The following is a 15,256-nucleotide window of genomic DNA, read 5'->3' as shown; positions in this document are numbered from 1 at the left end:
CTGCTAAACTATTTCCTTCTGGGGGAATAAGAATAATAATATGAATGTTTCATGAAATCATCTGCCCTATTAACCACTAGGAAAGTGAGAATGTGTGTGATATTTGTGTTTTAAATATTTTTAATGAAAAGCTAATTTGATTTTGTTTTATATATGAGCACATAATCATATTTTGCCACTTTTTCATTTATTTTTTATTAGATGTCTTCTCCCAATAGTGAGATGAACTATCAAAGTCCTTTATCACTTTGTAAGCCAAAAGGGAAGTTTGTTACCACACCTGTATCAGCCCAAATGACTTCAAAGTCTTGTAAAGGGGAAAAGGCGGTTGATGACCCAAAAAACTGCAAAAAGAGACAAGCCTTGGATTTCTTGAGTAGACTACCTTTACCTCCACCTGTTAGTCCCATTTGTACATTTGTTTCTCCAGCTGCACAGAAGGCTTTTCAGCCACCACGGAGTTGTGGCACCAAATATGAAACACCTATAAAGAAAAAAAAATTGAGCTCTCCTCAGATAACTCCACTTAAAAAATTTAATGACACTTCTCTTTTGGAAGTCGATTCAGTATCCGATGAAGAACTTGCACTGATAAATACCCAGACCCTCTTGTCTGGTTCAGCAGGAGAAGACCAACTTGTGTTTGTGGGTGAGCCCACTAGGACTGCTCCCACCTGTTCAAGAGACAATCTCAAACTGAAAAGGCACCATTTTACCGCTATGGTCAGAGAACAGGAGAATTCCCTTGTTGCTACCAGGGGAATGGAAGGCTTCGTGCAGGACCCAAGTACAATACAAGATAGAGCTAAGAGACTGCAAAGGCGCCAGAATCGAAAAGGACAAAAATTAGTTATTGACTCTTAACCTTTCTGGTTTGTAACACACGTGCAGTTTCAAACTGTATACCCATATTTGCAGAATGAGAAAAGAAATGGTTCCAGTTCTACCTGAGTGCTTATATATCATAGAAAAGCTCTTTGCCTGCTTCTTTATTTTCAGTTGTAGACCTTAAAACTGACTATATTTATTAACTAATCAAGAAAAATGTCTCCTTTAAATCTTTTTAAAAATTTTTTTTTCAATTTAGAGAAAGGAAGGGAGGGAGAAGGAGGGAGAGAAACATGGATCGGCTGCCTCTCATATATGCCATGACTGGGAACCGAACTGCAGCTCAGGCATGTGCCCTGAGTGGAAACTGAACTGGTGATATTTCAGTTTGTGGAATGATGGCCAGCCAACTGAGCAGTACCAGCTGGGGCTCCTTTAAATCTGTATGACAGGATTTGCTCCCTGCAAGTATTTTACAAGTGAACTACACATACCCTTTTCTTTTAGATTGTGTCCTTAATTAAATGAACTTAGGTTTCTTAGTACAGTTATTTTGACTCACAACATTCCTTTTAATTTAGTTCCTATTTTAGTTTTGGGGTTTTGTTTTGTTTTATTTTGTTTTGTTTTATTTAGAGGTAACCCCCTATGAATTACTTTTCCTTAATGCATGAGTTGGTTCTAACATAGTTCTGCCTGATCAAAAACTGGACTAAGATATGCCTGTTTTTTTTTTCTTTTGGCCAGCTGTTCATCTCGAAATGAGCATAGCTACAAGAAAAATAGAACCCTCAGTGTAATTCATTCATTTTTATGATCCTAGTGTGATCTTTGAAATTAAATTATCTCAATTAGAAAACAAATACTTTAAATCAGAAGCATATTTCATAGTGCCAATTTTGCCTTAGCAAAGTGACAATCTGGACTGCAGCTTAGAAAATCTTTCAAATCAGCCTTGATTCTTGCCTGCAAGAGAAAAGCAGTTCTATGAGCTAATAGCATGGAGAAGCTCTTAAATCAGGTCTTTCAGTGTCTTAAGCTTATATCTAATATATACTTTTTAATTTTTATTTTAAATTACAGTTTATATTCAGTATTATTTTCTGTTAGTTTCACATGTACAGCAGAGTGGTTAATATGTTTTCAAATCTAATTATGAACACTTTTCAAAGCCAAGGATAAATCCTTTTATGAAACAGTTTGTTTCTTTCTGTAGCTGTGCTCCATGATTTTCTCTCCTGTAAAAGTCATCAATATAACAAGTAGTTGGTTCCACTAGTCTTTTCAGATTGTTTTGCCCATCTTACTAAAGTAGTTTTTGTTCATAAAACAATTTGGTCTTCAGGTATTAGTCATTTTCCTGATGATACATTCTAGAACAGTGGATAAAACTTAAGTCTCAGGAACAGAAAGCTTCTAAGACTGTAATTTTTTTATCCTGGAAAAACATAACTGTTATTACCCCCTCCTGTTACTCGTCACCATGTATTTGGCCCACGAGAGAGAGGTTTAGCACACAACCTCCTTTTCACACATTGTCAGTAACAGGGCTGAGCTGTGTGAGCAAAGCCTGAAGCTGGAAGACATGTGGATATTATCCCCCCAAAGTGACAATTTAATGATTACAAAGTCAACAGTGTACACTGCATAAGCAATAAATGGAAAAAGCATTTGTGTTATCTGTTCAGCATTCAGTGACAGCCTGTGTGCGTATAAAGCATGCCAATTCTGTGCATGGTGCAGACACCAACACATGAAATAATATATGTCAGTGTCGAGGGTTCGAAAAGCTATATAAATCAGGGAGTTGGGAGAAAAAAAAATAGCTCACCTCTAGCCAGTATATATAAAGTTGATGGCATTTAGCTAATTATTTTTATGCTTCCATACCAAGTATTTTAGGCTTCATATAGAAAAAAAAAAAGGTGAATAGACCAGGAATCTGTTCTTCTGAACTCTGTAAAAGCTCTGGATCTGTAACCTAGGGCCACATCTCCATAGTGGTTACTCAGCCCCAGTGGCCTAGATGTCTTAAGCAAAGAGCCAGACATAAATTGTGAGGGCTTGAATTCTGACCATTTTGGCTTCTTTGGCATCAAAAGAAAATAAGTCCAGTTTGGGCTCTCTGACACTCTTCTCCCCTCCACTATCCTAAATGAGTCAGGTCGTCCTGATTGAGTGAATTCTGTAGCCACCACACCGACTAGATCCTCAGGGTCACCTAGCCTGCACAGCAGTGGATTATCGTGATTATTTAGAGGACTATTAGGTGTCATGTTTGGATACCCAGAATTTAGCAAAACTATAATAATACCTTAGATTTATTCAAATTCACTAAATTTTCATTTTCATCAGCCAAACTTTGTTATTCAAAGGAGATACCAATTTTTAAATGTTACTGAAGAATTACAGGTGCATTGCTTGTAGTAATGAAGATGTCAAGTAGCTTTCAATAGAGTCAGATAGTGGAATGTCAAGGTAAAATAGTCTTTCTAAAGTACACAGATAAAATAATTTATGTAAGCAAGTAAAAATAAGGTTAATTTTCTTTTATAGCCTATTTATTAAAGAAGATTGGTAAATTTATGATATAAAAATTGGTTCTCAATATGGTATTCTGTGGGATTTAGGTAATTAAATTTTTTATATTGAACAAAAAAGGCTTAGATTCAATGACAAATCCATATAAAGCAACACCGTGTATAATTTTTAATAACCAAAAAAGCACCATTATATAAGACACTTAAAATAATAACTTCACAGAACGTTAGCAAGAAGCTGTTGGCCAACAGGAAGTAAAACACACATCCTACATAGTCTTAACTGTCAGTCTCACACCAAATTAATCTGATTCCAACCTGTTGAGATTTAATTTGGATTCACAAATTCATATTGGTAGAAGAGGGACATTCCAGAGTTGTGGTTGAATTTCATTGTCAATGCCATGTAAAACACCAAGACTGCTCATCTGATAGCGTGCCTTTCACATACCCATCTCTGACCTATATCCTGGGATGCTTAATTCCTTTCACTCCAAACACTGGGGCTGCCAACTAATTACACATATAAGGAAAATTTTTTTAACTGCTTAATGATTCAGATTAAAAATCAGTGTTTCATAAAGGAGGCTTCTTTTATTTATGCTATTAGCACAACAGCCAAAAGTTATTTAGGTTTAATCCTGTTCAATGAAGTGGTAGTTAAAACACAAGACTATAAATAGTGACTTTAAATAACGACACTGGTTTTCCTCAGTAGCTTGTATTAAGAAGGCTTTGACAGACATTTTTAACAATGATTTGTCACTAGAATAAAGGAATAATTTCCCAAAGTGTCTACTTTGAAGGACAGTATGCCCTTAGATGTATACTTTCTAGTATATTCACTCTAAAGGAAAATCAATATCATCATTACAGCCACACATCTCACATTTTTGGATAAACAGATTTAAAAAGTATCAATGGCACTAAAACTTTTCCTGCCTCTCACTCCTCCCACGTTTCCAACTTTCCTGATGGAGATGAATTACTGAAAAAAACAAATTACTTCAGAGAAAGTAGTACTGAAGCTTATATATACTATAAACACTTTATTTTATGAACCTATGTGATTAATGGATTATGTTCTTACGTATGTTCTTGGGGTTCAGCTTGAAAGTAGTTCTTTCCCTGGAGAGTGAGTTGGTTTAATGAAACTGCAGAACTCCCAGCATCAGACCATGCATAGAGAATCACTTTAACAAATGCCTCTTGAAGATGAATGTGGTGACTTCTACATAAAAACGTACAAGTTCAACTATTTACACTGGAATTAGAGCTCTGACTAAAACTGAACAAAGACTAAATACCAAAAATCGAAGTAAAAACTGATTTAGGAAAACTAGGAATGCCTGTAAGATGGGCCTCTAATACCCATGGTGACTGCCCCCCCTTCTGTTAAAGGAGCTCTCATGTGTGGAGCCCCCGGGAGCCCTCCGGTTTGGGAACTCTGCGTAAGGATTCCAGTGTCCTGCCCTGTTGGGAGGCGATGCGCTGCTCCTGTCCTGGCTTCTGCTCACTCTGCTTGGTTTTTCCGCATGAAGCACACTGTGAAAGGTAACATCGTGCTCATACCGTTCTTTCATTCGGTGTATTTTTTCTCTTGGGACTCCATGAATGTTTCTTCTACATGGAAAAACATGTAAACATTTAGTTAAGGCCACATATCAAAATGAGTTACTTGTATTTTACGTGTCCTGTATTATTACATAGGCAGGCACTCTATTGTCAGGATTAACTGTGACAAACACATCTTGTTATGCAGGCCTCTTTCACACTCCACTCCTATTTCATGCTGCCCTGAACACTCCCAACCACCCTGAGGCTTGCAGAGAGCTAACACATCAGAAATGCTTTGTTTCTGCAAATCTCATTTCTGTGCTTCAACACATAAACAACACCAGGAGATCTTTTTATTATACATTTGCCTGTTAAGCATGAACATGAGTATATTTACAGTTGATTCACATCAGTCAATCCTAGATACTTCTGGATGCTCATTAAACAATCTTAAATTTCATGGGCATGAGAATCAACTGGGGTCATAGGTCAAACTGTAATTCCTGGAGATTTCAACCACAGAAAGTGGTCCACAAACTAGGATTTCACATCCAGTTCAGGTGGTTCTGATTCTCAAACCCACTTTGGAAATGCTATTATTTCCTTTTAACCATAAGATGAACTAGCCTTATTCCTAAAAAAGTAAATCCTGTTCTCACTGGTTACTTTAAATTATTGACATTATCAAATAACAGATAATTAACATCAGAACCCTTGCATTCAATCAACAAGTTAGTATTATTTGGACATTTATTGCTTTATAAAGTAGAAGCAGCATCTGGATCACAAATGACCCACAGACTGTTCAACATCGAAAGATATTTAGTCTAAAATGCAAAAACACCACTGACATGTGCAATCCCATGCAGAACAAAGTGCTTTTAAATGTTCATTAATGAAGAAGCATTTTAGCCAAATGTTAAATGTAGTCTTTTAAAGAACCTAGTCCAAGCCAATATTATTTAGTATTATATCAGAAAACTGACCCAAAACTAAAGTCTTAACATTCATAATTCCCAAGTTATCAATTTCTAAGAATTACCATTTCTGGCCTGAAAACTACCATGTCCATTTCCAGCCTGAAAAGATTCTTTTGTTCGGTCTGAAATACCTGAAAACAGCAGGACACACAATGAGGAGCTAGAAAAACAAAGAAGTACCTGGCTAACTCTTGCACGTTGAATTTCCAGCGAGTCTCGGGCTCTCGGAATATAACTTCATAGTTATTTTCAAGTGCCTGATTTTTCAAAAGTACATAAAACATTGAACACATGGTATGTATTCATGGGAATGTTTATACTGGCATTTATATTCACTACAAATCTTTTCTAAAATTCCTTTTGTTTAACCAGTAAGCCAGTGCCTCACTTTATCTTAATAAATAATACAGTTGGTCTGTAGACATACTTAGCCACTCTCAGATTATATTATGGTTCCCAATGATAAAGTTTGGTCCATTTTATATACTGCATAGGAAAATTATAAAGGTTCTTTATTTTGGACATTTTTAAAAATAGTTGAACTAGATTGAAACATCCTGTCCACAGGAATGAGCAGTGAAGTCCCTAATATTACCATAGATTTATGTCTACCAAATGCCTCATTCTATTCCTCATGCCTTGGTTTAGGACGTGGCAGTACCATAGGAACAGAGCCTATGAAATAAAAGTGATTCTCCCATCCCTGACATACTCTTCCCTCCAAAAGTAGCTCTCCCTACTGTACAGTACAGCATGGCTCAGTGCACTGTGCCCATTTCCCTGAATTTAGAAGACTATTACAGTTTCCATTATAATCACCTAAATATCCATTGCATTCATAAGTTGACTATTATGTGTTTATCTCAAACTGGACTTTCAATAATAAAAGTTCAATAAAAAGAGCCAAGTAAAAATATTTCCTCTTCATTCTCTAAATGAACACTTCTAATTAGGGAAGGATTCAGGCATCATATATGGAAAATGTCTAATTTCTGGATCTTATTAATAGCTGCGAGTGGCTGAAAAATGTACATACCCAGAAAATAAAAATAAACATGACTTTCCTAAGTCACTCAGTTTCCCCCTAAGTCTTGGAGTTGAGTTGTGCCTTAATTAACTTGCCCCTTCATGCCCACCCTCCCACATTGTTCATTTCTCTCTCGAGTGGACTTGTAATTCATGAACTGAAGTGACCACGAGGTTGATACTCATTTCTTCCTACATTTACCAAAGTCCCACCCTCTGGGCCAAAATGAAGCTGATGAGAATATAGTTAGAGAAAAACACACCTATATGTAAGCTATTTTGCCCAAAACATGAAAAGAGACCTAGAAATAGATTGCCACGTTTGGGAGGTATTCATGTGACAAAAACAGAATACTCAGCTGTCTTCTTCTTGACCCTGACTGTGTCTGGATCTTTCCTCTTTCCTACACCCAATAGGAATTGAAAATTCACTAGCATAAGAGATGAAACATGTCTGAAAACAGATCAGACATTTCAAAATTAAAGAGAAATGTGCACTTTTTTGTATTCATCTTAGTTTCTTTTTATCCTGACAATACAGAACTGAGTGGTTATATTTGTATGCGAGTGTCTTACTAGTTATAGTATTAATCTTACATCTGTTTGTAAACTAAAAACTTCTGTTGCCCTGGAGCCCCCATGCAGCAACACCAGTACGGCTGTCCTCTAATATCATCAGCTGTTCTGCAGGTTTCAGTGGGGGCTCCATGTGGACCTTCCCTTAAGAAAATAACTGAGACAGAAAAGTTATGAAAAATTCTGACCAATGGCTATTTAAAACTTGTACCCTGAGGTGATATTAGCATGTCAGCAAATTTGAGCCACTGAACAGCAGAGGAACACAAAAATAACACCTCTTTACCTGCTCTGAGAGAACTATTAATAAGTATGAAATTGTGGAAGATCAGGAAATGAGAAAAGAACAAAAGTTTCAATTTCTGTAACTGAAAATTCAGAATGATACTTCTTCCTACCATGACTGCATAAGGCTTCATTTCCCAGGCGTGGAGGTTGGTATTATCAATAATTATGGGGGATATGCCATTCCTCATTGCTTTTCTTGCTGCAACACAATGTTACACAACAGTGAACAAAACGCAACAGTCAGATGGAAGGGTGAGCGTACCCATATCTTGTCATTTTTATTACAGCATGTCCTCATCACACAACGTTAATGCCACCTATTTCAGGACCCATTATCGATCATTTTCTTTTTCCTGGAATCTAGGGAGGTTTGACGTTCTGTTTGGGGGGAAAAATGGCAGAACTTTTGATTAAACTCTTTCAATAAAACACATTCATTCTACAGCAGCTATGATCTAGGTACACAATAGGATTTCCCAGGAGTTTGGAAAGACATTTGTCACCTCTTTTCTGGTTCCATTCATGAGCCTCCTCTAGGAAATCTGGATTGAACTCATAGGCACCATCTTCCCTGAAGAAGAAGTCATCGGTGCTGAAAATCAGGGCCCTGGGGAAGTCATGTTGCAGTTGTCTGGAAAGTGAGGAAAGAAGAGATTGTTTTATGATTGTGCATTATAGAAAAGCATCTCCTTCTGTCTCTGATACTTAGTAGTTTGTAATTAAGAGACCATGAGTTTTGAGTTGCTGAAATTCAATTTACAAAGAGAGATGCTTTGCTCTGGCCAGAGTGGCTCAGTTGGTTGGGCATCATCCCACAAAGCAAAAGGTTACTGGGTGTTTTGCCTGTCAGGGCAGATGCCTGGGTGGTGGACCTGGTCCCCAGTTGGGGCAAGTGCAAAAGGCAACCAATTGATGTTTCTCTCTCACATTGATGTTTCTCTCTGCCTCTTTTTCCCTACCTTCCTCTCTAAATACATAAACAAAATGTTTTTAAAACAGAAATGCTTTATATCTCTAGAAGGCATCACTCCTTACTAGGAGGCAGGAGTGGGCTGAGAGGCAACTGTGTGAGTTGCCCAGCTCTCGGAACTGAGAAGTGCTGGTCACTGCCACTGACTTCCGTGGCAACTGGACCAACTCCAGAGGAAACTGGAAGGTGAGGGTGTGATGACAGCTTTTCGTGACGGGCCCCAGCCCCTGCTGCCACTTCTCTGGGACATCCCAGTACCCTTTCTTTACCCTTAGACTCACCCTTAACCTGTCCTGGGTCCCATCTGCTGGAGCTCTGTTCTTTCTAAGGAGCCATCTCAGAAACTAATTCTTGTTCAGGTATGTAATGAGATAAAAGCGATGTGTGTGTACTTCCCCTACTAGATAACATATTTACATGTTAACAGTGAGACCACCTGAAAACAGTGGGAGAAGGAAAGAAGTAGATCCAACATGCCCCACGTCTTCTGAAACCTGTCACTCACTCTAAATATTAAAATATCACAGAAAAATAAAATTACCATGGAGTACTCCCTCCTCCACACCTTTTAAAGCAAAAAGAATTTTTTTAAGCATATCAAGTTCTGCACAAAATATCTTCAGAGAGATATTTCTACTTGGAATGCTTACTCGGACTCTTTTGGGGGAAAAGATGGCTGTTGTGCTAGGTAACAAGCTACCCCCTTCCTTATCTGTGAAAATCAAGGGGAGTGTCATCCATCTTGCATGGTGATGACAATGGTCTCATAACAGGGAAAACACCTAGGGCAACCCCCTGACACAGTGAGTGTGTTTCTTTCCCTTAACCCTACAGCCAGCCTAATTCTTATCCCTATTTGCCAGCCTAATTCTAATGTCAAGACAAATTCAAAGCTTGCTCAGAATAAAAAGATCCAGTACTTAAAAGTTGGAGGAATGAGAGAGAAGAATGACAAAGGCAGGGAATGCAAAAAGAAAGCAAAGCTATTCAATTCTCATTTGTTCTCAATCAAGAAGAATCATCTCTGATCAGGAAAGATGGAATGAATGTGAGGCACTGGGGGCTGCAGGTGGTGAATGAGCACCTACATCCTTCAGGTCTTGCTTGCCTCAGTTCCTTTCTGGTCATGTGACCTATCTCTCCAAACTTCTGTTTCCTTAACTGAAAAACAGATTAAACAGAGCTGCTAGCATGGCTCAGATGAGGTAAGGTATGGGAAAACACTGTGCAAATGGCAAGGCACTTTACAACTGCCAAGTACTGCTATTTAATTAATAACAAATGAGGTCACATTACCAAACCAGACTGTTTTACATGCCATAGTACTAAAACACATTGGGATGTGCACAATCTTGCAGTTACTCCAAGTGAACATAAGAAAGGTGGAAGACCAAAATAAAATGAATAAATACATTCCAGACATACTAAACAAATGTCTCTGTCAAAAGTTTTGGAGGACTTGATAGCATTTTTTTAAAAGGTAGCATTGATAGCTGAAAAAGTAATTTAAAAAAAAATATTCTCTTTCTTGATGGGCTGTGGTGGTAAACAGGAAAATTCAGTAGGCATGATCCCAAATCTTGATTGAAACAGGAATGTGGAACAATGATTAAAATAAAATTAAAAAAAAAAAGGAACAGGAATGTGACTGTCTCTTGATAGCCTTGTGGGGGAAAAGTGGACTAGAAGATAATATATTTTAATACCCAAATAATATTAGATAAGTATCCAGCTCAAACATTTATTGAGCACTTGACATGTGCTGCATACCATGCAGTGTTAAGGTACAAAAATAAAGTAAATTTTCAAGACTTTCATAGCCCAGCCAAGGAACTAGACCCTGCACACTGGCCTAATGCACAGTGCAAAGAGCTGGGTACATGCATCCTATGAGCACCTAGCATCAGGAACTAGTTCTGATGGAGAAGCTCTGTCGAGGAGACTTCGAGGGATGATGAAAATGTTGCCTTTCGGGGAAGGAACTAAGGAGAAAGCCCCTACTACAGGATGTGTTGTGAGCAAGTGATGGGAAAAACGAGAACAAAGACACTGCAGTTAAAAGTACAAATCATATTTAAAATGCTTCAATTTGAATACTACACAAATTAAAGAGGAAGTCAGCAAGCTGGAATGTCCAGAGAGGAGTGGCCAGGTCAACATGAGGCCTGAAAACCAGAGAAACATCAGATGAGCAAAGATCACATCAGAGTGGAGGGTGTTGAGAGCAGTCGATAGAAGTGGAACATGATGGTCATCCCCAGATCCTGGAATGTGTCTATGTAGAAAGGGGATGAACTTGTTCTGTGGATCAGCATTTTGGTCAGGCTCAGCTGCGTAGTTCTGAGGTCTTGTCTGAGTCCACTTGTGCAGCACAGGCCTCATGCTGTCTGGGTTGCTGGCTGCCCACCAGCTGTCATCCACATGGTCTCTCATCCTCACCCAGGCTCACCCAGGTCTCTTCACTCATTCAGAGAAGGCAAGAGTGGAAGATGCCAGGCATCCACTGCATGTATTTGTCAAAGCAAATCACTGTTGACCCCATTGAAGGGTAGGGGACAGAGTGGAAAAGGCTGTAAGAAAGGTGGCCATTAAAAGTCTACCACATATTTCAGAAGTGATATGAAAGAGAAGTACAAAGAGGATTTGATGAAAGAAATTCACAGTTTCCATATAAACGTCTTCTATTTGACGTTAAAGATACTAAAATTTAAAAGCCCAAATCATGAGTCCAAACTTGAATTTCTATGCACACAATTATTACAAAGACATCACAGAAACAGTCTGAGGACAGCACTGAAGGCATTATCAGATGTGTGTATTTTATATTTGTGAACACTTTACAGTTTCTCAGTAAGCTACGTTCAGAAGTTAAATAATAGTGTGTAACTTATTTTCTTTCTTTTGGGTACTAACTTAAGCAACTATGGATATCAGTTCCAAGATCTTTATTTTTCTTTTTGGTCCTAAATTTAATAGCCCTTCTAAATCTGGTTTCATTTGTTTTCCTAAGTCTGCCACTCACAGGTTTTGTTTTGATTTTTCACCGTTTTCAGAGTTGAGTACTTCTTTACCTATACATAATCTTAGTGACTCTTGTTTTCCTCTTTCTTTATGGCTTATATTATCTATTGGTAGTGAATACTCTAATGTTTCCTTTTAAAGCTCTAAGGCATGAGTATCCAATTCACATTGTATTTGAATCCTGTACCCTTCTAGAAAACAAAAACAAATCACAACAAAGAAACTACTGTCCTCCTTGATTGCAAAATTTTACCTGAGACTAAAAGTTAAGTTGCTTAGAACCACTATGGAGCTGTACCACTTGCTGACCATTTCCTGAAGCATGTCTGATTAGAGCGTACATGGTCCTCTTAACAAGAGGTTAAGAAAATGTTAACATGGTCCTCTTAACAAGAGCTCCTGTTACAGCTATGGAATTGGGGGTGGGGTGACCTTCCTGAATGATCATTTCTTCAAAAACATGTTCTATCCTCACCCAAATGTTCAATTAGCATTGGCAGACCCCATAGCATCTTGAATGTTCAGGACAATAGAAGCTCTCCTGGCTAATAAAGACCTAATTAAACAGACCATTTTGATATTCTCAGACTTGAATAGAAGAAATAAATACCATTCCATGTGCTTTAGAAGTGGTAAGGACACACCCCAGCTCTAGCTTTTCTTTATGGTGGTCAGAAGCCTCGTGCATGGGGAAAATTGAAAGAATGAAGATACAACAAAAGGGGAGAAGAGGAAAGACAATCATAATACTTCCACAGAACCTTCACCTCCCAAGCTTCCAACCAAATTCAAAATCACTGAGTTTGTAGGGACAAACTCAGGTACCACCCTTGATTCACAGCTTAATCATTCTTCTGTATACTCCTTTATCCCATAATAGAAAACCAGGGAAATACACAAAATACAATGTAACTATATAATTTACTCCCTAACTTTTCATTATGGAAATTTTGAGACATGCAAAAGTAGACAGAATAATACAAGCATTCCCCATGTACCCACGGCCTAGCTTCTATAATTATCAGATGGTGAATCTAATCTCACCAGCTTTGTATTTCATTTCACCAAATGTCTTTTCAGTGTTCAAACTTTCCTGATTGCCTCATAAACGTATTCCTATGGTGGGCTGGTTTGAATCAAAAGCCAAACAAGGTCTACACATGTATTTGTTTGCCATACCCCTCAAGTCTCATTTATGCTTTTTTCCTATTATTCCCACAAAGTTGGAAACTTCCCCTCCACAAAGGTTTATATTTAGAAAATGTTCACCTGTAGATACAAATTAAAAGAATACAATGAATACTTCATCTATAGTCACCAGTTGTTAACATTTTGCCTCTCACATATATTTTTTAATTTTCAATTACAGTTTACATTTTGTATTAATTTCAAATGTACAACATAGTGGTTAGACAATCAGGTACTTTAGAAAGTGGTATTTCCTGATATTTCCAGTACCCATCTGATACCATGCATAGTTATTAGAATATTATTGACTCTATTCCCTATGTTGTACTTTACATAAGGATGTAAAGTACATCATAGGGAATGTTTTGTAACTACCAATCTGTATTTCTGTCCGTTCACATTTTTCACCCATTCCCCCAGACCCCTTCCCCTGTGGCAACCTTCTGTTTCCTTCTGTTTGTTCATTTATATTGTTCTTTAGATTCCACATATAAGTGAAATCATATGGTATTTGTTTTTTCCCAACTAACTTATTTCATTTAGCATAATATCCTCTAGATCCACCCATGCTGTCACAAATGGTATATTTCATTCTTTTTATGGCCTAGTAATACTCCATTGTATGTATGTACCACAGCTTTTTTTAAAATCCATTCCCTTATTGATGGGCACTTGGGTTGCTTCCATACCTTGGCTGTTGTAACTAACACTGCAATGAACATAGGGGTGCATATATTCTTTCGAATTAGTGCTTAGGGTTTCTTCAGATATAAACCCAAAAGTGGAATCACTGGGTCAAAAGGCAGTTCTATGCTTAAGTTTTTGAGGAACCGCCATACTGTTTTCCACATTGGCTACACCAATCTGCGTTCCCATCATCAGTGTAAAAGAGTTCCCTTTTCTCCATATCCTTGTCAACACTTGTTGTTTGTTGATTTATTGATGATGGCCATTGTAACAGGTATGAGGTGATATCTCACTGTGGTTTTAATTTGCATTTCTCTGACACTTAGTGATGTTGAGCATCTTTTCATATGTCTATTGGCCATCAGGATATTTTCTTTAGAGAAGTGTCTATTAGGGTCCTTTGCCCATTTTTTAAATTGGATTGTTTGGGGAGTTTTTTGTTGTTGTTTTGTTATTGAGTTATATAAGTTCTTTACATATTTTGGAAATTAACCCCTTGTCAAGTATGTTATCACATTCAGCAAATTATCTCTTCATTTTGTTGATGGTTTCCTTTGCTGTGCAAAAACTTTTTAGTTTAATGTAGTCCCATTTGTTTTTCTTTTGTTTCCCTTTCCCAAAGAGATATATCAAAAAAAATTACTAAAAAAAATAGGTCTGTGATTTTACTGCCTATGTTTTTTTCTTGGAGTTTTAAGGTGGTGAGTCTTACATTTAAGTCTTTAATCCATTTTGAGTTTATTCTTGTATATGGTATAAGATGGTAGTCTAGTTTCTTTCTTTCTTTTTTGCACATATCTGTCCAATTTTTCCAGCACCATTTGTTGAATAGACTGTCTTTACCTCATTGTATATATTTGTCAAATATTAATGGACCATGTATGCATGGGTTTATTACTAGGCTGTCTATTCTGTTCCATTGATCTATGCTTCTGTTTTTAGGCCAATACCATGCTGTTTTGACTACTCTGGTCTTGTAGTATAGTTGGATATCAGGTAGCATGATTCCTCTGACTTTGTTCTTCTTTTAAAGATTGCTGTGACTATTGAGGGTCTTTTGTGGTTCCATATAAATTTTTGGATTATTTATTCTAGTTCTCACATATGCATTTTTTAATTGTATTCTATGGATTATGCTATTACAGTTGTCCTGATTTTTCTCCCTGTGCCTCCCTCCACCCAGCATCTCCTACTCCCTCAGGCAATCCCCCCACCATTGTTCATGTTCATGGGTCATGCGTTTAAGTTCTTCGGCTACTCCATTTCCTGTACTGTATTTTACATCCCTGTGGCTCTTCTGTAACTACCTATTTGTACTTCTTAATCCCCTCACTTCTTCACCCATTCTTCCCCACACCCCTCCCATCTGGGAACCTTCTGGGAACTAACTTCTTTTCTCTTTCAAGAGTCTCTCTTTAACCTTTGGCCTTTAAGGTCATTAATTATTTTTTTTAAAGATTGTATTTATTTATTTTTAGAGAGGGAAGGGAGGGAGATAGAGAGAGAGAAACATCAATGTGTGGTTGCTGGGGGTCATGGTTTGCAACCCAGGCATGTACCCTGGCTGGGAATCGAACCTGGGACACTTTGGTTCC

The 15,256-nt window shown here is 37.6% G+C and overlaps 2 protein-coding genes across 4 annotated transcripts in view; one reads left to right on the top strand and one right to left on the bottom strand.

Moving 5' to 3' along the window:
• BRCA2 (BRCA2 DNA repair associated) overlaps window positions 1-2,491 on the top strand; it is a 79,659-nt gene extending 77,168 nt beyond the window's left edge. The window contains exon 27 of the mRNA XM_036018396.1: window positions 202-2,491. Coding sequence (XP_035874289.1) covers window positions 202-864 — 663 coding nt within the window. The 3' untranslated portion in view covers window positions 865-2,491. The remainder of the gene's footprint in view (window positions 1-201) is intronic.
• An 893-nt stretch (window positions 2,492-3,384) lies between these two features.
• N4BP2L1 (NEDD4 binding protein 2 like 1) overlaps window positions 3,385-15,256 on the bottom strand; it is a 30,368-nt gene continuing 18,496 nt past the window's right edge. Inside the window, exons 2-5 of one of the 3 annotated variants that reach the window (XM_028532264.2) lie at window positions 8,299-8,426; window positions 7,906-7,994; window positions 6,086-6,162; window positions 3,385-4,991 (exon numbers count right to left, since the gene is read on the bottom strand). In XM_028532264.2, coding sequence (XP_028388065.1) covers window positions 4,733-4,991; window positions 6,086-6,162; window positions 7,906-7,994; window positions 8,299-8,426 — 553 coding nt within the window. In that variant the 3' untranslated portion in view covers window positions 3,385-4,732. Of the gene's footprint in view, window positions 4,992-5,967; window positions 6,037-6,085; window positions 6,163-7,905; window positions 7,995-8,298; window positions 8,427-15,256 lie in introns of all 3 variants that reach the window. The other 2 variants (XM_028532265.2, XM_028532267.2) reach the window with 2 other exon arrangements.

The sequence above is a fragment of the Phyllostomus discolor genome, chromosome 2 (genome assembly GCF_004126475.2).
Source record: "Phyllostomus discolor isolate MPI-MPIP mPhyDis1 chromosome 2, mPhyDis1.pri.v3, whole genome shotgun sequence".
Lineage (NCBI taxonomy): Eukaryota > Metazoa > Chordata > Mammalia > Chiroptera > Phyllostomidae > Phyllostomus > Phyllostomus discolor.
The sequence above is the reverse complement of the archived record's forward strand: the minus strand, read 5'-3'. Positions and strand labels throughout refer to the sequence as shown.